At 36.2% G+C, this 24,200-nt stretch overlaps 2 protein-coding genes across 5 annotated transcripts; both read left to right on the top strand.

Annotated features, from left to right (window-relative positions):
- On the top strand, positions 1-23,928 carry LOC111188788 (zinc finger protein 239-like). 4 transcript variants are annotated; one of them, XM_049469353.1, is made up of 4 exons: positions 14-360; positions 16,690-16,730; positions 21,155-21,276; positions 22,133-23,928. In XM_049469353.1, the coding sequence occupies exon 4, from the start codon at positions 22,248-22,250 to the stop codon at positions 23,184-23,186; it is 939 nt and encodes a 312-aa protein (XP_049325310.1). In that variant the 5' UTR covers positions 14-360; positions 16,690-16,730; positions 21,155-21,276; positions 22,133-22,247; the 3' UTR covers positions 23,187-23,928. The 4 variants fall into 4 exon arrangements, 2 of the variants coding, with proteins under 2 accessions (XP_049325310.1, XP_049325303.1); XM_049469346.1 differs by lacking the exons at positions 16,690-16,730; positions 21,155-21,276 and adding exons at positions 520-558; positions 3,465-3,587; XR_007427921.1 differs by lacking the exons at positions 16,690-16,730; positions 21,155-21,276; positions 22,133-23,928 and adding exons at positions 520-558; positions 3,465-3,587; positions 3,757-4,285 and having other exon boundaries at positions 36-360.
- LOC125785577 (gastrula zinc finger protein XlCGF7.1-like) lies at positions 12,099-14,693 on the top strand. Its single transcript, XM_049469378.1, has 2 exons — positions 12,099-12,288; positions 13,573-14,693. Exon 2 carries the CDS (start codon positions 13,579-13,581, stop codon positions 14,509-14,511), a length of 933 nt encoding a protein of 310 aa, XP_049325335.1. The 5' UTR covers positions 12,099-12,288; positions 13,573-13,578; the 3' UTR covers positions 14,512-14,693.
- Positions 23,929-24,200: the final 272 nt, after the last annotated feature.

Genomic DNA, 24,200 nt, shown 5'->3' with positions numbered 1-24,200 from the left:
GTGTGATTTAACCTGCTATAATCTGATTATCTGATTCATATGGTATCTTGAGTCAAACTTTAAAATGCAGTAATTCCTCTCGTGTTTCTTTTTTTCTGTTTGGTAGATCCCATCCGTGTTCTCTCTACCAGGTAAGGAAACAGTAGAACAGAATAGCTGTAATACATGTCTGTTGTGTCTCTTCTTTATCGTAATACCACTCCAGTCCAGATGGTGGCGGTAATGTAACTGTAAAAATAACAGGAAGAAGAAGAAGAAGAGTAATACAGTCTAGGAGAGCAGGCTTTGTGTTTGGTTTTCAGGAATAATCAGCTTTTCTCTTAACTGGATCCAGTGTTTTATTTCTTGGTAAATAGTGAGGTAATTATAAGTTAGAGTTATAGAGTTATAGTGTAAAGTGGATCTTAAATAGTTTAGTCCCAACACTTCCCTGGTTGAGTAGAGTTACAACGTTTACAGACGAGAAACAGATTTACTCCAGTTTTACATTAAATCTTCTTTTCTCCTGCTTTACTCCAGTCTTCTCCGGATTACTGCAGGAGGAGACAGTTTTAGAAGGTAAGTGAAGAGTTAAATTATTGTTGTAAATAAGGTCGAGCTGACGTGCTGAGAGCGTTCACGTAACTTAAGAAAAACATTCAGGGGCCGTTAAGAAAACTGGACAAATTAACGTTATGAGACCGTTCATAAACAGTGTACTGAGAACGTTTTCTGTAACCTCACAAAACGACCTGTAAACGTTTAGAAAACTGGACAGATGAACGTTATAAGAACGTTTATAAACAGTGTTCTGGGAACGTTTCCTGTAACCTCACAAAACGACTTGTAAACGTTTAGAAAAATGGACAGATGAACGTTATAAGAACGTTCATAAACAGTGTTCTGATAACATTTCTAGTAACTTTACAAAACGTCCCGTAAATGTTAAGAAAACTGCTGAAATTCGAGTAGAGCATTCCAGAAAATTTTCTTACAACAAAAATAAAACGTTAATCTGACATTTCTAATAATAATTTTATCGGCTGGGCAGAATGAATGAATTATGGGCACAGCATTATTCCCCCTCGTTTTCCGTTCCACCTTAAATGCAGCAGCTGTTACACTGAGAGCAGAACTGCAGCTGGTTCTGCAGATGGATCATCTCTTCTAAACTAAAGAAAAGTGATGATTGAATGTTTGATTATGAGGCTGAAATGAGGGGATGTCAGTAAAATGCGGGATCAGCGTTAGAGACCAACACAATATAGCTGACTAGCTGGTATAAAACAGTGATTTAATGATAAAACGTTAATGATAAAACACAGAGATAATGTGAAGCTTAAATATTCAATAATTAGCTTCAATGTTTTGATAGGCTAAATGGACTATATCAGAACTGTGCCCCAGCTAAAAGTCTAGTAAATTCACCGAATTAAATTATGTATTAATGTATTAATAAGAAGCGCTTACTAAGTAGCAATTAGCACTGGGTAGCACAACTACTTATTCATTTACCTCAAATGTGACGTTACCATAAATGCAGGGCAATTTTAGAAATACAGTAGTTGGTAGTAATCTGAATAACATATACTAAACATGGTTTTTCATAGGGCTTCATTAATTTAGCATTTTTTTTCACTGTACAATAAAATGTGTTTTAAAAATTAAACAAAATGTGTTAAGACCAACTAGGTAGGATTGAGATTTTGTGCTCGTGGCTCCCCCTACAGTTGCAGAGTGTATTAAATGTTTCAGGCGGATTAGTTTCTCTGATATGATGAATAAAAAGTTCTTTGAGGAAAGTTGTGGCCACTGAGGGGCATCGGTAAGAATGCACACGAAGACGTTATAATAAATAAACCAATAGTAGTATAGTGGTTGTATTAATTATGTTTGTGTATGTGTGTGGTTTTCTGAAAGAAACGGAAACAAATGACAAAGGAGAAATTACTCTATAATACAATAATGAAGAAATTAGCATCCGTATATCCTGTAGCTTACAAACAAATATGAAATAGCCTGACCTAAGCTAAATACCAAATGCTACATTTACTAGTTAAGAATAAGTCAGAAATGCCACCGTTTCCCATCATAACTTACCAAAATAAAGATTACAAATAACCATTTTACACGTACATCAACACCATAAGCATGAATATGCACAATATGAAGACAAAAGATAAACATTAAGCACTGCAAGGTAACTCGCGCTAAATATTTCGCGGTAGAAAATTACATCCGTGATTTAAATGAAGCAAGGTTTAAACATAAATCCTGCCTATTAATACACCAGACAACATAAAAACACTAAATAAGGGAGTGTACTCAAGTTTCTGGACGCACCCAAGATAAAGTAATAAACTGCTAACTAAACAATATGTTCAAACCAGTGAAAGATGGCGACCTCTGCCCAAAACTTTCTAGATTATTAAAGGTGCATGCTTCATTCACATGCGTGCACAGGAGGAGGTGCCCTCTGATTGGCTGATCCTAATACTAATAAAACGTCAATCTGGCACCCTAGTCAGACCCATTGTCACATTCTCTTTCTCGTTTTCTTGCTTTCACAGACATATTCGGTCTCTTTCCAGCTTCTGCCAGAGTGTCTTTGTTTGTTTGTAAAAAATGAACCAGTAGTCCTTGTAGAACTGTTAGAAATAAAGCTTGGAAAGCAGCTCGCAGTTCTTGTGAGCCGCTCGCAGTCGCTTCAGAAAACGTACAGAGTCTGGTTTGAGCTCAGAGGAGCTCCGGCACAGACAGGAGAGCACCGCTATTCCTCCTATTACACCTCAATGCAGCGCTGCAGAATTTTAAGCTGTAATTTTACTTCTTTAAAAAGAAAAAAAAAAAAAAACAACATACATTTACCTCAGCAGTGCTATCATAGTTTACCATACAGGCGCTTCTCTTATTATGAATTTACCTTAGCATGAGTAATTTCAGTCAATATATACATCAGAAATGTTTTAAATATAAAAGTTCCCCAGAATGGCTTTTATAATTATGCGTTTAACTCCTATGTACAATCATAAATTTCATCTACAAATTATATTCCAATCAAATGTGTCTTCAGCAGTGCTATTCTAATCCTAGGTTTACGTCAAGAATGCTATTCCAAGCATACAATTATCTCAGCTGGGCAATGGTAGTGTTACATTTAACTTGGTAGTGGTTTTCTGATCACAAATTTAATATAACACTTGTCCAAAATGTGATGTTGAAAATCTTACTTGATTTAATTTGTGCAAAGACAGTGTAAAAATTTAGCCTCACATTTGCCAGCTGCCTGCCATTGCTGTTAAAAATCTTCATAACATTAGAGGAAGCAATGCAATATGAAGTAATATAATTTTGTTCAGTCAAACACCAAAAGTGCTTTTTTTGTAAGACAAATAATTTCAGTTGCTTTCATGAGTTCATCTTTTCTTCAATATTTTTGGAACTTTGTTTTTTTTTTCCCTAAAGGACTGTTTATTCTTCCACAGACACTGCAGAAGGTTTGTGTTTGGTCCTGAGGTTCTGAAAGGATTTTGAGAGGCTCTATTACACAAGACGCTACTTGGCTATTGAAGGACCTGTTCCAGCATCAATCCCACTACTTCAGACAGGTAATTTTAAACTGAATTGTTAATATGTAATGAGAAACACTGAAATTTGCCTGTAGATTTCCATTCCTGATTGCAGGCTGCCAATTTCCTGTTTGCCAGGGAAGAGATTTTCATTTCGCACCACAAACTAGAACTGAGTTTGGATTTTGTTTTTCTTTGCTTCTTCCAGAACTGAACACTGTCCTGTTCCAGGTCTCCTGCTCCTAGTGTCGACTTTCCAAACGGTTTGAAATTTAGCTACACTCAACCTGAACATTTCACAAAGAGGTTAATCTAGAAGAAGGAACAAACATGGCACCCACAAAAATCTCCAGTTCTCAGCAAACATCCTCGCCTACCCCTCCCAAACAAATGCAGAAAATTACAGACAAGAAAAAAAATTACCACTGCTCAGACTGTGAGAAGAGTTTTAGCCGTCAGAGTCATCTCCAACAACACCAGCGCATTCACACTGGAGAGAAACCGTATCACTGCTCAGACTGTGGGAAGAGTTTTGGTCAACAGAGTAATCTCATAAAACACCAGCGCATTCACACTGGAGAGAAACCGTATCACTGCTCAGACTGTGGAAAGAGTTTTAATCAACAGATTGCTCTCCAAATACACCAGCGCATTCACACTGGAGAGAAACCGTATCACTGCTCAGACTGTGGGAAGAGTTTTAGTTACCAGAGTTCTCTCCAAAACCACCAGCGCATTCACACTGAAGAGAAACCGTATTACTGCTCAGACTGTGGGAAGAGTTTTAGTTACCAGAGTTCTCTCCAACAACACCAGCGCATTCACACTGAAGAGAAACCATATTACTGCTCAGACTGTGGGAAGAGTTATAGGTTTTCAAGTAATTTGAAGAGACACAAATGCTCTAAGATCAGTTATGAAACTAGTCAGTAAAATATCAATACATTGTATCTGGAGTAACAGACAACTCCCAATAAAGAGCTACCTAGCTGGATTTAGAGTAAATAGTCCAGTAATTTTATTTTCTGAAATGTGCATTGATGGCCTAATATACTGTGTGTTGTGTTGAATACCATATCAATATGTATTAATAATGGGATCATGACATAATGGTAATGCATTTTGGCGAGGGGCCAGTGTAAAAAAAAAAAAAAAAATCCTGAACAAACTAGTGTTTGTTGAAGCGAAAGACATTGAAACATGTTTTTCTGAGGGTAAGGTTACCCAAGCAGACAGTATGTAAACTTCTTACATTTCTGCAGATATTTTAACATCTTTGCATGGCACAAACATGGAAATGAAACTTGGATTTAATGTAGATTAGTTAGTGTACAGCTTGTACAGATGTATTTCATAAAAGTAACTCCACACACATCCAACAATGTCCTCCAATGGTGGCAGTAAGGCCATCTTCCACTTGTGGATGCCCCATAGTTGATCAATTGGTTTGGGTCTGGAGACATGCTTGGGCAGTCCATCACATTTACATTTATCTTATTTAGTGCTGAGTGGTATGGTCAAAAATGCATATCACGGTATTTTTCAAGATTCTGACAGTTTCACATTATATCACTGTACTTTTATTTTTTTTGCATCAATGGGCTTTAATATATGTTTCTGAGTGCCTGTACTGTTAGAAGTACATATAATATAAAACACTAAGACTAAAATCAGGCTGTGATTAGTATTGGGTTTACTTTGTCCCACAAAATTACACAATATATGAAGAAATCTGACTTTATTATTTAAAAAAAAGCTAAAGAATGTAAACAATATACCTTACAGTTAGATACGCTAACAAGTTTAACTTGGCTATTTATTAAATATTTTAATAAATAGTTCCAAAAACACTATTAACAAACCTAAAACACTCAAAGTGTTCAAAGAGATATTGCACAAGTTAGATACAAGTTTAATATAAATTTACTATGTTATTCCTGAAGCCATTATAGGCATTACAGTATTTAAATCAGCTACAATTATTTTCTTTCTCCACTTAACAAATACATTCAGATCGTCCTTTAAGCTTCAGTATTAATATATTTAAAAGGGCTGTAGTTACTGCTCTATTTTACTGAGATAAAAACACTCGTACATTAGAAACAGCAGCAGGAGCTGTTCTGATTTCTCTGCAGGATAGTTAGATCAGCATTTGACTCTCTTCTCTGACGGATTTGTTCCGCATGGAGCTCCGCAGCGCCATCTCACGGAATGGCGGTTTAAATTCACCCCGCGGTATACCAAATGAACCGGTATACCGCCCAGCACTAATCTCAATCAGCAAGGCAGTTGTCTTCTCAGATGTGTGTTTGGGGTTGTTATCATGCAACCCAGTTTCCATATCGGCCTTCTTATAAACTAGCCCATCTAAACAGTTCTATTTTTTAAATCCTCAGGGAGTTCTTTGCCATGAAGTTTAATGCTGAATATCCAGTTGCCAGTAGGAGAGTATTGTACCCAAAACATCAAATTAAATAGCCCTGCTCGCATTCACACCTGTAACTCCATTGAGTAACAATTAAGCACAATTTGGACATGTTCTCTGTGAGGTGTAAGACATTCATGGCTGTGTGTGGAGTTATTTTCAGTGGACAGTAAATTAATACTGATCTACAACTGTGCACTGACTACTCTAAGTTATGTCCAAGTTTCATTTTTATAGTGTTCTCCCAGGAAAATATATAATATTTCATAATCATTTTAACAAAGGTATTGGAAAGTTAAGGAACGCTCACAAAAAATCACCTTGGAACATTCCACAGGTGAACAGGTTTACTGGAAACAGATGACTCTCATGATTGGGTATATAGGGAGCATCCTTGAAAGGGTCATTTGTTCACAAGCAATGATGGGGTGAAGTTCACCAATTTGTGAACAACTGGGTGAACCCAATCACCCAATATTGTATGCCCGTTACTTTCGACCCCTCAGCCAGCACTGCATTAAAATCCCACATCATTCTGTAAAGGATATTTCCACATGGACTCAGGAACACTTCAGAAAACCATCATCATCAGTGGACACTGCTCGTCGTTTCATCTACAAGTGCAATTTAAGCAGAGCCATGCCAAGTGAAAGCCAAAAATCAACACTATGCCGAAACTCCACCAGCTTCTCCATCCCCAAGACCATCTGAGATGGATTTATGCAAAGAGGAAAAGTGTCCTGTGGTCTGACGAGTCCAGGTTTCACATTATTTTTGGGAAAATAAAAAAAGTTCTAAAGCAGCATCTCTGATTGTATGGGGGTGGGTTAGAACCCATGACATGGGGAACCTGCACATCTGTGAAGCTCCCTTAATGCTGAAAGATTCATAGGGCGCTTTTCCACCGGCATGGTGTCGGTGCTGGTGCCAGGTTCGCAAATGGTTCTTTGCGTTTCCACCGCAAAATCACAGGTTCTGGGCCAGAAAAGTCGGTTCTGTTCTGGACCCACAATCTTGCTGGTCTGGAAGCAGCGAACCTGTGATGCATGCCGCCAATGTCCCCATTGGAATTGGGTTGTATTAATATGTACATTCTTTCATCCTCCTTTTATTTTTTTAATTTTAAAAGTCTATTTTGTGGCAAAATAATTTCGAATAAACAGTAAAAGCAAATCTTTGGTGTTTTTGACTTTTTTTTTGTAATTGATTGTTATTTTTGGCCCAGTAAAGTGTTTAACTCCACTGTATTTGAAAATTGAAGTTAAACAATTGACTTTGAGTGTTTCCTCTTGGTTTGGTTTGATTTGGGTTTGTTAAGTTTTCACTCTGGGAGGAGATTGTAGGCTAACATAATGTAGAAGAAGGCGAATCCTGTAGAGTTTAACATGCTGACATTACATTATTATTGTCGAAGTTTTTGAATCAAGAATTTAAAAATGTATTCTGTGTTGTTTTCCCCTTGGAACAAAATGAATAATTTCCCATCATTTGTAATCTGTAACTAATTTCTGTGAATTAAAGTAATGAGTACATATGTGTTATGAAGAACCTTATTAAGTGAATAGGAATAGGATATGATTTACTTTTCTAAAAGTATTGATACAAGCTGGCTGTGTTACTAAATATGGTTTTAAGTGCCCTGTGCTGGAGTGAGTGAGTCTGCATCACCCGGACTGTGAAAGGACACTGGAGCACAGAACACATTGTTAAAGACTAGGTATATGTAATATAATTGTTAAGAGAGAACATGTGATGGTACCTTTTGCGTTGATCCTTAGCTGTATCGGGATTTAATTGTATATATCTGTTTACGGAACAAGTCTTGTTTTACTGAATCAGAAAACATATTACATTTCAAAAAAGTATTACGTCTATAAACAAAACATTGTTATTTATCCTCAAACTTTTAGGTAAATAATTCAAATCCTTTGGCCAACAGCTCAAAAGGGAACACTAAGAAAATGTAAAATGTATCCCACAAAAAACTAGTTGAAGGACATATAATAACATTTCCTTTTTTAGGATCCACATACAAGCGCTCAGATCTTATCAAAATAATTTCAAATAATTTAATAAATTAACCTATTAACCTATAACTAACCCACTCCTTATATTCCCCGTTATATCAGAAAATTTCTCCTAACCACTAAAGGGAGCCTGTGAATGAGTCCAAAATTAATTGGGGTGAATGAAGCTAGGTTTGTGACTCTTCTGTTAGGAGTACATATAATATAAAACATTAAGGCTTTAAATTAAGTCTTTGAAGGAATCAGACTGCATTAGCAGAAAACAACTGCTGAGGAATGTAAATAATAGATCTTAGAAATAATAATATATCTTAGAAACAATAGATCTCACTGCTTCCTTTTCAAAACTAAATATTTTAAATAGTTCCATAAACACTATAAACCGACGTAAATACTAAATGTTTAAATATTCAAAAGAGATATTTCTCAAAAGTCACATTGCACAAGTTTACTATCAAAATATTTTAAATTATTTTTTTTCATATTTTAATATTAAAGCCATTACAGTATTAAAATTGGCCAAAATTCTCTTCTTTTTCCAGTAAAACAAATAATTTCAGTTTAGCATGCATTAATACTACCCTTCAAGCTACAATATTAATATATGTTAACAGGGTCATAGTTATTGCTCTTTAAGCTTTATGGTTTTGAGTTATGAGTTTTATGATTTATTTATGATGTATCCATGATTTATTTTCAACCTTTACCTGAAATTTACCTGTGCATCTAAAAAAAATGAATATCATTAAAAAGTAACTTTATTTCAGTTATTCAGTTCAAAATATTTTCTAAATATATTATATAAATGTATTAAACACAGAGTGATATATTTTACATTTATTGTTGATGATTATGGCTTGCAGCCAATGAAACCCCAAACATCAGTTTCTCAGAAAATTTGAATATTATATAAGACCAATACTTTTGTGGGCAGTGTGCCAAGAGGGAAGCATGAAGTGCTGTAAGATTTTGTGGGAAAACAAAAATGCACTGACTTTAGACTTGATAATAAAACACAGTGGATCAACACCAGCAGATGACAGACATGTCTCTCCAAATCATCACTGATCATCAGTAAATTTTACATTTCATTTGTAAATCAAGGGAGCAGAGTCTGGAGGAAGAGTGGAGAGACACACAGTCCAAACTGCTCGAGATCTAGTGTGAAGTTTCCACAATTAGTCAAACTAATATAAAGAAGTGTCATGAATGACGTTAACAAGCATATATGACAGGTTATGACCTATTAAAAACAATGATTTGTGCTATTATAACAAATATTACCAATAATAATGATTTATTAAACTTATTTAAGGTCGTTTTTTTTTTCTTTTTAGTGAAATGGGCGGGAGAAGGTTTATAAGGGAGAAGCCTCAGCTCCTCAGGTAACCTAGGTATGAACTTTATCTCTCAGATTATCCCAGAAACACAGGTAGATGTGTGTTTGTTAGTCTGAGTGTATCTAAATGATAAATTCTGTAAATTTCCCGCTCCTCACCTTTAAACTGCAGTTTAACCCGTGAAGCAGCTCCTCAGCCCAGTTCCAGAACTTTCCCTCAGAGAGAGAAAACTCTTCAGCTTTGCTGCTGAAACTGTTTAAACTAGCTAATATCCGCCACAGTAGTGAAATACAGCTCCACATTCTGCTGAGATCTCAGTAAATCAGTTAGTAAACACTGTTAATGAACATAAAACACAAGCAGGACATGAGAATACGGAGTTTTATTCAGTTAGCTAAAAAGCTAACTCTCTAAATTTCACCCAGCAACAGCCGCGTCACTCGCGCGGTAAGACCAGCCAATCAGAGCTAGGGTCAGACTCATCGCGTGATTTCATTGGTCCAAAAGTCTGTCGCTCAGAGTTCTCCCCCGCAGATTTGCTGTTTTTTTTCTGGTTGTTTAATTAAAAATTTTATACGTGTTTTACTATTAATATAGTGTATTAGTGTAATAGTGTTGTGTTAATAATAATAATAATAATAATAATAATAATAATAATAATAATAATAATAATAATAATAATAATAATATGAATTCACATTTAAATAATTAAACATACACAATACTAAATATTTAGAAATTAATGTATGAATCGTTTTATTATTATTATTATTATTATTATTATTATTATTATTATTATTATTATTATTGTGTTTTTGATACGTGTTTTATTAATAAAATACTCTATTAGTATAATTGTGTTGTGTTAATAATAATAATAATAATAATAATAATAATAATAATAATTTAAATAATTAAAGATACACGATAATAAAATATTATTATTATTATTGTGTTTTATATGTGTTTTATTAATAAAATAACGTATTAGTTATAATGTTGTAGTAGTAATAATAATAATAATAATAATTACAATAACAATAAATTCAATTTAAATAATTAAACATTTAAATAATTAAACTTACACAATACTAAATTATTATAAATTAATGTGTGAATAGTTTTATTATTATTATTATTATTATTAATACTAATAAAAATCTGAAGATATTAAAAATAGAATTGAATGAACACGGACAGGCAACACTGATTAAATATAATGCTACATAGTTCAGTTCAATTTTATTTATATAGCACTTTTTACAACAAAAGTGTCACAAAGCAGCTTTACAGAGAAAAACAGGTCCACGCCTCTTATGAGCAGCACCACAGAGTTGCCAGTTATTGTGGCGACACAGTGGCAAGAAAAAACACTTTACATGCAAAAATTCAAATGCAGTTTTAACTATGCTACATATTTGTGCATCAATCGAGAGAACTGGGTCAAAGATTACCCCTAGCTTTCCTCACAGATTTACCAGGTATAATTAAGTGACCGTCTATGTCTACAGTATTAACATTTATGTTTTTATCAATATTAGGATAGAAAGACCTCAGTTTTTTTTCAGAATTAAGTAAGAAAAGGTTGTGTATCGTCTAATTTTTAATCTCTTTAATACAGTCTGTTTGATTTAGACAGAGGTCCTCATTGTAAAGATGAATGTCATCAGCATAGCAGTGAAAGTTAATATAATGCCTACTGATGTAGGAGTAGTGTATAAGATGTATAAGATTTTCTAACCTATCAAGCAGAATAGCGTGATCTAATAAATCTCACAAAAAATTGTTGAAGAACATGTACTACCAGGCTCTGTTGTAAGTAATAAATGCAGACAGATTGTGCATTAAATGTATTAAATATATTTATTTTTTTAAGAAGCACACACACAGCACTCATATAAAAAGATTCAAGTATAACAGTGAAAGTTAATTATTTACCAAAAACAGGGTGGATGATTTTCCTCCAGAGCCGGTTTATGGAGAGTCTACGTTATATCAGAAAAATACTTATAACCGCTAGAGGGATCCCGCGAGAGAGTCCTGAATGAATGGGGGTGAATGAAGAAATCCAATCAAATCAAATTTATTTGTAAAGCGTTTTTTTACAACTGGTGTTGTCACAAAGCAGCTTTTCAGAAACGTGATCACAGGACAAAGAATCAGGCAAAATATTAAACGTAGAAAAAACAGAATACAGAACCCCACGTGAAAAACTCCCTCGGAGCTGCAGGAGGAGGAAGAAACCTTGGGGTGACCAAGACTCACATATAAAGGGGGACAATCCTACCACTGGTCAGCTTTTACATTAATAAAAAAAAAAGTCTTTTATACATCCACATAGGTTGTATATATTCAGGAGTATAGAAGCGCCACTAATGGAAGCCGTTAGAGTTAATGTAAGCTTGGATGTAATCTGTTGTGGAGAGTAAGATGGATGATGATTAATAACCTAAAAACACAAAATAAAAATGGTAACTATTCACTTGGCCAAAATATTCTTTTAATTTTCAAAAGTAAAATGATGCATCTTGAGCAACAACAGATGCTGCATTACTGCTACTGTGAGCTGACTGGTTGGTGCACTGCTACTAAAGTTACAACCAGATCACATTTAAAAGCTTTATAATAACTGTGGTTTAAATAATTTATAATAACCGCAGTTTAAACTTTTATCTGCTGTGCTGAATCATTTGAAAGTGTTCTGTTGAGAAAATAAGTAAACGTTCTGAAGTGAATTGTGTCCTCTTCACTATAGAGTCTCTGGTTTCCTCTTCAGCAGTGTATGATAGGTGGCAGTATGGAACTAGTTTTCCATCCGAAAACCCGCAGAAGCAGAAACTGGAGCTCCACGAGCTTTCAGCTAGTAAATCTGAAGGATTGAACAGTTCCAGTCTTCGCTGTGGATCAGCGGAGTCCGTTCTGAGAAAGAAATGATCATCAGTTAGATGGTAAGTGTTTCTCGTGCTCTCAAATAGTCCGTGTTCAGTTGATGGAATAGCTCGTTGTTTGGACAACATTGGATTTCCAAACTCCACCTCCTCTCTCTCTCTCACTCTTTCAGTCTTCCCCCGAGCTCCAACTTCTCCTTATTGCACTGCTCTCACTCTTTTTCTTCCAGCTCTTTACTCCTCTTTCTGCATCGCTGCATTTTCTCCGCATTAAACTGCACCGTTTTAGAGAAACTATAGCGAGCATAAGACTGCTGCTTTGTTTGTCCTGTTCTCTGAGCTCTAGCAGCTCTTCAGCTTTCTCTCCCATGTTTCGGGTGGATTCGAGGAACATCAGGGTGGAAATCTCAGACTCCTGTATTCTTACTAAAGTGGGTTTTTACACACTGTTTAGGGTAGTGTTGGAGAGTAATGCTGGTATGTGCAATGTGTTTTTACATGCCATTTTGGCATAGTATTGGTGAATAAGGCTGGTAGATATATATATACAAAAACCAATGACTGGACATCAATTTGTTCATTCTGTTTGGACAATTTTATTTTGTATGGACGTTACCAAGTAATTATTATTTTATCAAAATATGGTCAAATATCAAAATTCTGTCAAATGGGGCATATTATCTGTCTCTACTGCTTCTATATACACTCAAAGGTCCCCAATTTTTTTGTAATATTCATGTGAAAAAACACTCAGCATAAATGGGATGGGTGGAGCGTGACCAGCAACAGCTTATTTGCATAAAAGTAACAGAGCCATTAAACATCTCATTCTGAAAGGACCTTAACACTGGCTAGATCGAACTACCAGCCTCATTCAAAACCTACGAATCCAAAATGTGATGAAAAAAGAACAAAACCAAACACAAAAAACATTTAAATGGATTTCATTGGGCCCTATACAACCTAAAAATGTCAATGTTCAGTATAGATTGTTCAACCAAACAAGAGAATTTTTGTTCCTAAGATTCTGAGGGATTCTATTAAACAGAATGACTTCTTCCAGCATTAGTCCCACTGCTCCAGACGTGTAATTTCAGTTTCAGGTTCACTTTCTACTCCCTATCAAAGACTTGGTCACATGCATGGTTAAATTGAACTGAAAAGCTTATTCCATATACATCATCAGCCGTAAGAACTGGGAGGCAATTTGTGAGAAATACTTGGATTTCTATGTAGATTTCCATTCCTCTTTGATGGTTCCCACTTTTCTGTTTGTCAATTTAGAGATTTTTATTTTGCATCCCAAACTAGCACTGAGTTGTGTTTTCTCTTTGTTTCTTCCAGAATTGAATGCTGTTCTGTCCCAGGTCTCCTGCTCCTAGTTTTGACATTCCAACCTGTTTCAAATTTAGCTACGGAAATTCTCAATCAGACACTCAACAATCAACCAGAACCTTTCACAAAGAGGTTAAACTACTAGAAGAGGGGAAGAACATGGAATCCACAAAAACCTCCAGTACTCAGCAAACATCCTCGCCTACCCCTCCCAAACAAATGCAGAAAAATACAGGCATGAAGAAAACTCACCACTGCTCAGACTGTGGGAAGAGTTTTAATAAACAGAGTCACCTCAAAGCACACCAGCGCATTCACACTGGAGAAAAACCGTTTCACTGCTCAGACTGTGGGAAAAGTTTTAATCAACACAGTTCTCTCAAAAAACACCAGCGCATTCACACTGGAGAGAAACCGTTTCACTGCTCAGACTGTGGAAAGAGTTTTAGTGATCAGAGTAACCTCAAAATACACCAGCGCATTCACACTGGAGAGAAACCGTATCACTGCTCAGACTGCGGAAATAGTTTTAGTCAACAGAGTGCTCTCCAACAACACCAGCGCATTCACACTGGAGAGAAACCGTATTACTGCTCAGACTGTGGGAAGAGTTTTGGTTATCGGAATACTTTCCAACAACATCAGCGCATTCACACTAGAGAGAAACCCTATCACTGCTCAGACTGTGGGAAGAGTTTCAATAAACAGAGTAATTTCAAAATACACCAGCACATTCACACTGGAGAGAAACCGTTTCACTGCTCAGACTGTGGGAGGAGTTTTAATCAACAGGGTAATCTCAACAAACACCAGCGCATTCACACTGGAAATAAACCGTTTTATTGCTCTGAATGTGAGAAGTGCTTCCGGTATTCACGTACTTGGAAGAATCACAAATGCTGTAAAATTAGTTATAGAACTGGGGTGGGTTTCCCGAAAGCTTCGTAAGGCTAAGAACTTCGTTAACTCGTACTTAAGATTGATCGTTAATTAAAGAGTGTTTCCCAAACCCGTGAGTAACCTGACCCAGTCGTTATTCTTAACGTTATACTTACAGGGAATTTTGCTTGCAGTTCACCACCTTAAACACCAGGGACCGCCAATTTTTAGGGAGAAAAATATTATTTCTGTGGTTGAATCTATATTATATTATACTATATTATATTATATTATAAAATTATTTTTTTAAATCATATTATACAATTTTATTATATTATATTATATTATAATATATTATATTATATTATATTATAATGCCATATTTTATCTGTAGCTTGTAGTATAAATGGGCATATTTAAATCAAACCCACAAATAAGTCATTAAATCCAGGTAGAGCTCTTGACATTAATGCTGCAATGAACGCAATCAATGAATTCCTGCAGATGATGCTTATAGTCCAAGTCTCTGCAATCTGTAACCAGGCTGTTACACACCTATCACACCTACACCCATTGTAAGGGGGACACTTTGGTGAGTGTGCATCCACAGATAGGACTACACTTTTACATGCTCATAGTTTTTATTCAACTTCGTAAAAGAAAAACCTACCAAAAAGGCAGCTCACCTGTTTAAAAAGAATATGTAAAGATGAGGACGACTACAACATAAAATAAACAAAAGAAGATTGTGAAGAATTAAGACTCTCGAGATCAACAGCGAAGTTCAAACACTCACAAGTTTATTGACAAGCGTCCCACACACCCCAGTGAAATTCTGACCCCTCCTTGATCTGACCCCTCTTTATATGAAACTGCAAATTCTGCATAGTTATGGGTACGTGCTTCCGGTGCCCAGAGTCTGTATTTTACATTGTCATCGTCTCGTTGAGTCGGGTCCCTTCTGGTATCCGGAGATAAGAAGATAACATCGTCTCAAGAAGCGAACTTTTTAACCGATTAACTTGATTGTAAAAAGTATGATACAAAATAGCATGTAGCATAACATCTAGCATAGAATATACAATCCACAGAGCAAAACCCCAAAAATCAGATCTAATTCTAATTTGGTTTATTGCACTATACCCCAATAACAACGGAAATCAGAAATGTAATAATGAAACACTGGCATATTCTAAAAGGGGATCCTTCACTAAAAGAAACTTTTAAAAATGTACCATTGATCACATTTAACCTGTCAGACACACCAGGAGAACTGAACATCCTCCAGTAAAATAATCGATATTATAAGCAGCCAACGTTGATTTTTTATTTTATTTTAATATTTATTTTTAATGTACATGACGGAAAACGTGGCCCAGATATTTTTTAAGCAATATAACTCGAGAGGGAGTGTGTTATCGCGAATAATCTCAGCCGTGAACAGATTTTTTTTTTTTACAAAATGAAAAAAGAAAGAAGAAAATAAAAGATTTATAATGAATATGCTCAATACGGACTGCGCCTTCCGCCAAAAAGTAGTTCCACAACAAGTGAACTGTTAACAGAACTGTAGCTGTAAACGGCGTATGGTTTATACGTTAGCTTGAACAAAAACTGGGAGTTAAAAATGTTTAGTAAACGTTAGGACCTTATTATAACGCTAAAACTCGGCTCTCCTTCTCCGCGGAGTCGTATTAATGTGAAAGCTGCGCGTTTGCGAGAATTTCTGCCTGTTTGCTGGGTGGTGTCGACTGCGGCCGAGGTGACTGATGGATTTTCTGTGGTTTCTGTAAAATACAAATACAGAAAAAAGCAATTACAGTTTGTAAAAAAAAAACATCTCAATAATATAGAGAATATCTATCCTTAAGCATAAACCAAAAATAAAAGGATAATAGAAATAGGATTTAAATGAGCAATATCAGTTCCATTGTGCTACTTTAATTAAACCACTGGAGTGCGCTCTAACAGAACAAATGGAGCACAAATTCTGAAGAACGCAAACGGCACAGGAAAGTGCTGAAGTAATAAACTAGTGATTTCATGGCGAATTCAGTGAAAGAAGTGGAGGTTGCGCATGCGCATAAGCATTGCGTGACGCAAGCACCCAAGTCCAGCAGGGAAGTTAGAGTTATAGTGTTGTTTAGTTTAGTCCCAACACTTCCCTGGTTGAGTAGGGTTACAACGTTTGCAGAGGAGAAACTCCATTTTTCACATTATATCTTATTTTCTCCTGCTTTACTCCAGTCTTCTCCGGATTACTGCAGGAGGAGACAGTTTTATAGAAGGTAAGTGAAGAGTTTAATTATTGTTGATTTATTGTTAAGAAAACTTTACAGATGAACGTTATAAGAACAGTTCGCAAACAGTGTTCTGAGAAAAAATCCTGTAACCTTACAAAATGTCCTGTAAATGTAAAAAAAAAAACTACAGAAATGTGAATAGAGGGAGCATTCCAGAAAATTTTCTTACAACAAAAATACAACGTTATCTGAAATTTCTAATAATAATTTTGTTAGCTGGGCAGAATTAGAAAACGCTCGGTCGCGCTATCTACACCGAAAACTGGAGTGCGCGTCTAAACCGCGTGCACAGCGCGCCCGGAGGAGCAGAGGCTGGCGCTTCTCGTGCAGAGAATTAAAATGGACCAGAAACTAGTTTTACACCTAAATAAACATGAATTAACGAGGTCTAATCCACAAATACACACCAGAAAGACCACTGCTAGAACAGTGTAACGTTTTCGAAATGTTTGGAGTGTGTTGTAAAAAAGAAAAATGAAAGATGGGTCCACACCCACCCCTCATCCGGGGTCCAACTCCCCTACGTGTTCGTTTGATAGAGAGAGTCGCAGACAGGTGGAGTGAAGTTGAAAGCAAACCAAATATTTATTATAAAGTACTGAAATTCAGGAGAACCAATACACACAAGGCGGTTAACAGCCGTCCCAGTATAAGTTCTGACCCCCCTCTGATCTGACTCCATGTTTATACCCCAAATGACGTGAAACCTCCTGATGAGGCACCGCGGTCACGCCATCTGCACTTAGAAAACGCTCGGTCGCGCTATCCACACAGAAAACTGGAGTGCGCGTCTAAACCGTGTTTTACTGTAGCAGCGTGCACAGCGCACCCGGAGGAGCGGAGACTGGCGCTTCTCGTGCAGAGACTTAAAATGGAACAGAAACGAGTTTTACACCTAAATAAACATGATTTAACGAGGTCCTAATCCACAAATATACACCAGAAAGACCACTTCTTATCTGTAGAACAGTGTAACGTTTTGAAAAGGTTTGGAGTGTTATTAAATAAGCAAATCAAATTGTTATAAAATCACAGCCCTAAATTCTTAAAGATCTTATTCTCATGTATCCCAGATATATGTTTGAAGTGATATTACCAAAACTATCTATTCGGTTTTGTATAAAAGGGATTTTGGAGTGCTATAAAACCAAAAAAATCTAATTCTTCTTAAATCAGAACATGAAATCCTTAAATAATACCTTCCATACTATTAATGTCATGCATGTATACTGATTGTACAGTATCATTTTGGAGTAAATTAATACCAAACTTAGGAAAAATGTATATTCGGTTGTGCATAAACCAGATTTCGGTGTCCTATAAAACCTTCAAATCAAATTGTTATCCAATGGCACTAACAAAGTCTTGAAGAACACATGCTACACTATTATTGACATGAGTATCAAGTGATTTTACTGTATCATTTTGGAGTAATTGGATACCAAACTTGGAAAAAATGTCTATTTGGTTGTGCATAAACCACATTTCAGAGTCCTAGAAAACCAGCAAATCAAATTGTTATCCAATGGCACTAACAAAGTCTTGAAGAACACATGCTATACTATTATTGACATGAGTATCAAGTGATTTTACTGTATCATTTTGACATAATTGGATACCAAACTTGGGAAAAATGTCTATTTGGTTGTGCATAAACCAGATTTCGGAGTCCCATAAAACCAGTAAATCAAATTGTTATCTAATGGCACTAACAAAGTCTTGAAGAACACAGGCTATACTATTATTGACATGAGTATCAAGTGATTTTACTGTATCATTTTGGAGTAATTGGATACCAAACTTGGAAAAAATGTCTATTTGGTTGTGCATAAACCACATTTCAGAGTCCTAGAAAACCAACAAATCAAATTGTTATCCAATGGCACTAACAAAGGCTTGGAAAACACATTCTATACTATTAATAACATATGTATCAAGTTTTATACAAAACCGAATAGATAGTTTTGGTAATATCACTTCAAACATATATCTGGGATACATGAGAATAAGATCTTTAAGAATTTAGGGCTGTGATTTTATAACAATTTGATTTGCTTATTTAATAACACTCCAAACCTTTTCAAAACGTTACACTGTTCTACAGATAAGAAGTGGTCTTTCTTGTGTATATTTGTGGATTAGACCTCGTTAAATCATGTTTATTTAGGTGTAAAACTAGTTTCTGTTCCATTTTAAGTCTCTGCACGAGAAGTGTCAGTCTCCGCTCCTCCGGGTGCGCTGTGCACGCTGCTACAGTAAAACACGGTTTAGACGCGCACTCCAGTTTTCGGTGTGGATAGCGCGACCGAGCGTTTTCTAAGTGCAGATGGCGTGACCGCGGTGATGAGGCGTTGCTAAAATCATCTCGTGTTAGTATGCATAATTTCACGTGTTCGTAATCCGTTTCACGTGTCTGACCGGACCACTAGTGTTTGGCCTTGACTGTGTTCTTCCAGAATGGAACATCGTGGCACTATCTGTGTGTGTGCGTCACCCCCCGCTTTGAAGCAGCGGTTTTAGGGAGGCACCCACACAGCGTAGGCCGCTTTGATCTAAGAGCCTGCTCTGTAGCAATTTAGTCTCGTACCGAGTGTACCAGTCGAGTTCATACAGAGTGTACCAGCCGATGATTGATGGCCGTTAGTTAGGGTCATGCAGTGAACGAAATGCCTTAAGCGTGAGCTAAACAAGTCACACAATAGATTTCATATGTTATATGCTAATATGTTAATACACGTGGTTAGTAGGCCATACAATAGATCCTATGTGTTAGTTAAATGCCTTATGTTTGTCATATAATAGAGTCTGTGTTAGTTACATGCCTGATCAAGTAATGTTTTAACTGTATGTGTAAAGAATATATATTGTGATTATTGGTTAATCTTCTATATAAATGCATATAAAATACAATGTGAGTATTGGTTAATCTTCTATATAAATGCATATAAAATACAAGGTTTCACACAATGATTATGTAATTATAGATGCTAAAGTTAAGTAATCATAATTGAAAGATATTTGTCAATACACCCAAGGTATAATAAACGGTTACTCTTCAAGTGCTATTAAATAAGCAAATCAAATTGTTAGCATTAAACAGCACTAAATTCTTAGAGATCTTATTCTCATGTATCACATATATATGTTTATAGTGATATTACTGTATCATTTTGGAGTACTTGGATACCAAAAATGTCCATTCGGTTTTGTTTAAAAGAGATTTAGGAGTGCTATAAAACAAAAAAAATCGAATTGTTATCATATCAGACAATGAAATCGTTATATAATAATGTGATAATGTGAAGCTTACATATTCTATAATTAGCTAGTTAGCTAACTGACCCATTGTTTACTCCCACTGGATTCCACTTTTTACAGAGAGTCCCTTATTAAACCTGCTACTGTAGTGTATAAAATAATAAAACAGGAGTAGACTGTTTCGATAGGCTAAATGGACCATATCAGAACAGTCCTCCGGCTAAAGTCTAGTAAATTCACCAAATGAAATTATGGTGAAAAACCCAAAACCCTTAACAAGAAGCGCTTATTAAGTAGCAATTATCACTGGGTAGCACAAGTACTTATTCATTTACCTCAAATGTGCTGTTCCCATAAATGCAGGGGAATTTTAGAAATACAGTAGTTGGTAGTAATCTGAATAACATATACTATTATCATTAATTTAGTGTTTTTCACTGTTGGGCAAATTGTATAGACGGAATGTTTTATTCTTTTTAAAGTGAAAGCTGATACAAAAATGTAAACATACATAGAACATACATTTACCTCAGCAGTGCTATTCTAGTTTTACCATGTAGGTGCTTCTTTTATTCAAAATTTACCTAAGCATGGTTAATTTTAGTTATAAATATACATCAGAAATGTTTTTCTAATAATATATAAGAACAAATATAAACGTTTCCCCACAATGGCGTTTATATTTATGTGTTTACCTCCGAGGTACAATAAATGTCATCTAGAAATTATATTCCAATCAAAGTTATCTCAGCAGTGCTATTCTACTCCTAGGTTTACCTCAGAAATGCTATTCTAAACATACATTTATCTCAGCTGTGTTACATTTACCTTGGTAGTGCTTTGCTAATCACAAATTTCCCACAACACTTGTCCAAAAAATGTATGTCGAAAATCTTACTTGATTAAATTTATACAACGCCAGTGTAAAAATTTAGCCTCACGTTTGCCAGCTGCCTGACTTTGCTGTTAAAAATCATCCTAGGATTAAAGGAAACAACGCAAAATGAAGTAAAATAATTTTGTTTAGCCAAACACGAAAAGTGCTTTTTTTGAGACAAATAATTTCAGTTGCAGTTCAGTTGAGTTCGTCTGTTCTCCAATATTTTTGGAACTTTGATTTTTTTTCTAAATTACTGTTTATTCTTCCACAGGCACAGCAGAAGGTTTGTGTTTGGTCCTATGTTCTGAAAGGATTTTGAGAGGCTCTATTACACAAGACGCTACTTGGCCATTGAAGGACCTGTTCCAGCATCAGTCCCACTACTTCACACAGGTAATTTCAGATTCACTAAATACTCCCTGTTAGAGATTTGGTAACAAAAGTTTGGACACACCTTCTCATTCAATGCGTTTTCTTTATTCCATGACTATTTACAATGTAGATTCTCACTGAAGGCATCAAAACTATGAATGAACACATGTGGAGTTTTATGTACTTAACAAAAAAGTTGAAACAGCATTCTGCAGCGACATGCCATCCCATCTGGTTTGCAGTTCAACATGACAATGACCTCAAACACACATCCAGGCTGTGGAAGGGCTATTTGACCAAGAAGGAGAGTGATGGAGTGATGCAGGGAAATGAGCTGAACCTCCACAGTCACCGGACCTGAACCCAATCCAGATGGTTTGGGGTGAGCTGGAGCTTCACAGAGTGAAGAAGGCAAAGGAGCAACAAGTGCTAATAAACACCTCTGGGAACTCCTTCAAGACTGTTGGAAACCATTTCAGGTGGCCACCTCTTGAAGCTCAGTGAGAGAATGATGCCAAGAGTGTGCAAAGCAGTAATCAGAGCAAAGGGTGGCTATTTTGAAGAAACTAGAATATAAAACATGTTTTTAGTTATTTCACCTTTTTTTGTTATGTGTTCATTCATAGTTTTGATGCTTCAGTGAGAATCTACAATGTAAATAGTCATGAAAATAAAGAAAATGCATTGAATGAGAAGGTATGTCTAAACTTTTTGCCTGTAATGTACATCAGCAGGAAAAACTGAAAGGCCAGATTAAAATTTGTGAGAAACAAACAAACTGATTGCAGGCTCCCAATTTCCTGTTTGCCAAGGAAAAGATTTTCATTTACACACATTTTTCACTAGAACTGAATTTGGGTTTTGTTGCTTCTTCCAGATCTGAATGCTGTCCTGTTCCAGGTCTCCTGCTCCTTGTGTCAACTTTTTTGGCTACAGAAAAACACCCAACCAGAACATTTCACAAAGTGGTTAAACAGAAAGACGGAACAAACATGGCATCCAAAAAAATCTCCAGTTCTCAGCAAACATCCTCGTCTACCCCTCCCAAACAAATGCAGAAAAGTACAGATAAGAAAAAAACTCACCACTGCTCAGACTGTGGGAAGAGTTTTAATATACAGGGTAATCTCCAACGACACCAGCGCATTCACACTGGAGAGAAACCGTATCACTGCTCAGACTGTGGGAAGAGTTTTAGTCGTCAGAGTCATCTCCAACTACACCAGCGCATTCACACTGGAGAGAAACCGTATCACTGCTCAGACTGTGAAAAGAGTTTTACTTGTCAGAGTACTCTCCAACGACACCAGCGCATTCACACTGGAGAGAAACCGTATCACTGCTCAGACTGTGGGAAGAGTTTTAGTCAACAGAGTACTCTCCAACAACACCAGCGCATTCACACTGGAGAGAAACCGTATCACTGCTCAGACTGTGGGAAGAGTTTTTTTGTTCAGAATACTCTTAAAATACACCAACGCTTTCATACTGGAGAGAAACTGCATCACTGCTCAGACTGTGGAACGAGTTTTAGTCATCAGCTTTATCTGCAACTACACCAGCGCATTCACACTGGAGAGAAACCGTATCACTGCTCAGACTGTGGGAAGAGTTTTAGTCTTAAGCGTACTCTTCAACTACATCAGCGCATTCACACTGGAGAGAAACCGTATCACTGCTCAGACTGTGGCAGGAGTTTTGGTCGTCAGAGTACTCTTCAACGACACCAGCGCATTCACACTGGAGAGAAACCGTATTACTGCTCAGATTGCGGTAAGAGTTTTACTCGTCAGAGTACTCTCCAAAATCACCAGCGCATTCACACTGGAAATAAACCGTATTATTGCTTTGATTGTGAGAAGAGCTTCCTTTATTCAAGTAGTTTGAAGAGTCACAAATGCTCTAAGGTTAAGGATAGAAGTGGTCTGTAAAACATCAATACAACTTTCTGGAGTAACAGACAGCTCCAAAAAAGAGGTGGTTTACTGGATTTAGAGTAAAAAAAATCTGTAAGTTTTGTTCTGAAATGTGCATGGGAACCCAACATGCTGGTTGTTGTGATGAACACCATGTCCACATGTGGTAGTTTCACCGAGTTCACTTTCTAGAATGAGTTGTGGCAACATTGTGGCAGTATTGTAGTCTGTTATGTTTGCTGGATGAGCTGTATGATGATCAAGGTAGGGTTTATGTTTGCTGGGTGAGCTGTATGATGATCAAGGTAGGGTTTATGTTTGCTGGGTGAGCTGTATGATGATCAAGGTAGGGTTTATGTTTGCTGGGTGAGCTGTATGATGATCAAGGTAGGGTTTATGTTTGCTGGGTGAGCTGTATGATGATCAAGGTAGGGTTTATGTTTGCTGGGTGAGCTGTATGATGATCAAGGTAGGGTTTATGTTTGCTGGGTGAGCTGTATGATGATCAAGGTAGGGTTTATGTTTGCTGGGTGAGCTGTATGATGATCAGGGCTGGGTTTATGTTTATATGAGACATTATGAGACATTATTCACTTGAGCAATGCTATAACAGACCAGCGTCTTAGAAGCGGAGTGAACATGGCGGGTAATTCTACACACATTTAATTTATTTCACTTCCTTCTACTACTTGATACTTGAACATATTAAATGTATTAAATGTTAAATACTTCAGTAATAAAATGACCAATAACTTTCTTGTTTCATATTTTTATTTTTTTTTTTAATTATATTTTTGTGGCAATATTAAAAGCAAAAAAAATAAAAATGAGTTGGTTGCTTATAATATTGATTATTTTAATGTATGCTGTTCAGTTCTCCTGGTGCATCTGACAGGTTTAACTGTGTGATTTGAAAAACTCTTTCAAGTTACTAATTTGTGTTTATATATATTAGCGTTATGGCCATCTCTTGCTCTCTTTTTTGGGAAGCAGGTTTAGAAATCTCAGCCAACACGTTCTCCGACAGCC

Source organism: Astyanax mexicanus, chromosome 1 (assembly GCF_023375975.1).
Source record: "Astyanax mexicanus isolate ESR-SI-001 chromosome 1, AstMex3_surface, whole genome shotgun sequence".
Classification (NCBI taxonomy): domain Eukaryota; kingdom Metazoa; phylum Chordata; class Actinopteri; order Characiformes; family Acestrorhamphidae; genus Astyanax; species Astyanax mexicanus.
This window is presented reverse-complemented; position numbering and strand designations above follow the sequence as displayed.

What these genes read in the sequence shown, in the direction of transcription:
- LOC125785577 (XM_049469378.1), top strand. Translation starts at nt 13,579, where the DNA reads ATGCTGTTCTGTCCCAGGTCTCCTGCTCCTAGTTTTGACATTCCAACC.
- LOC111188788 (XM_049469353.1), top strand. Translation starts at nt 22,248, where the DNA reads ATGGCATCCAAAAAAATCTCCAGTTCTCAGCAAACATCCTCGTCTACC.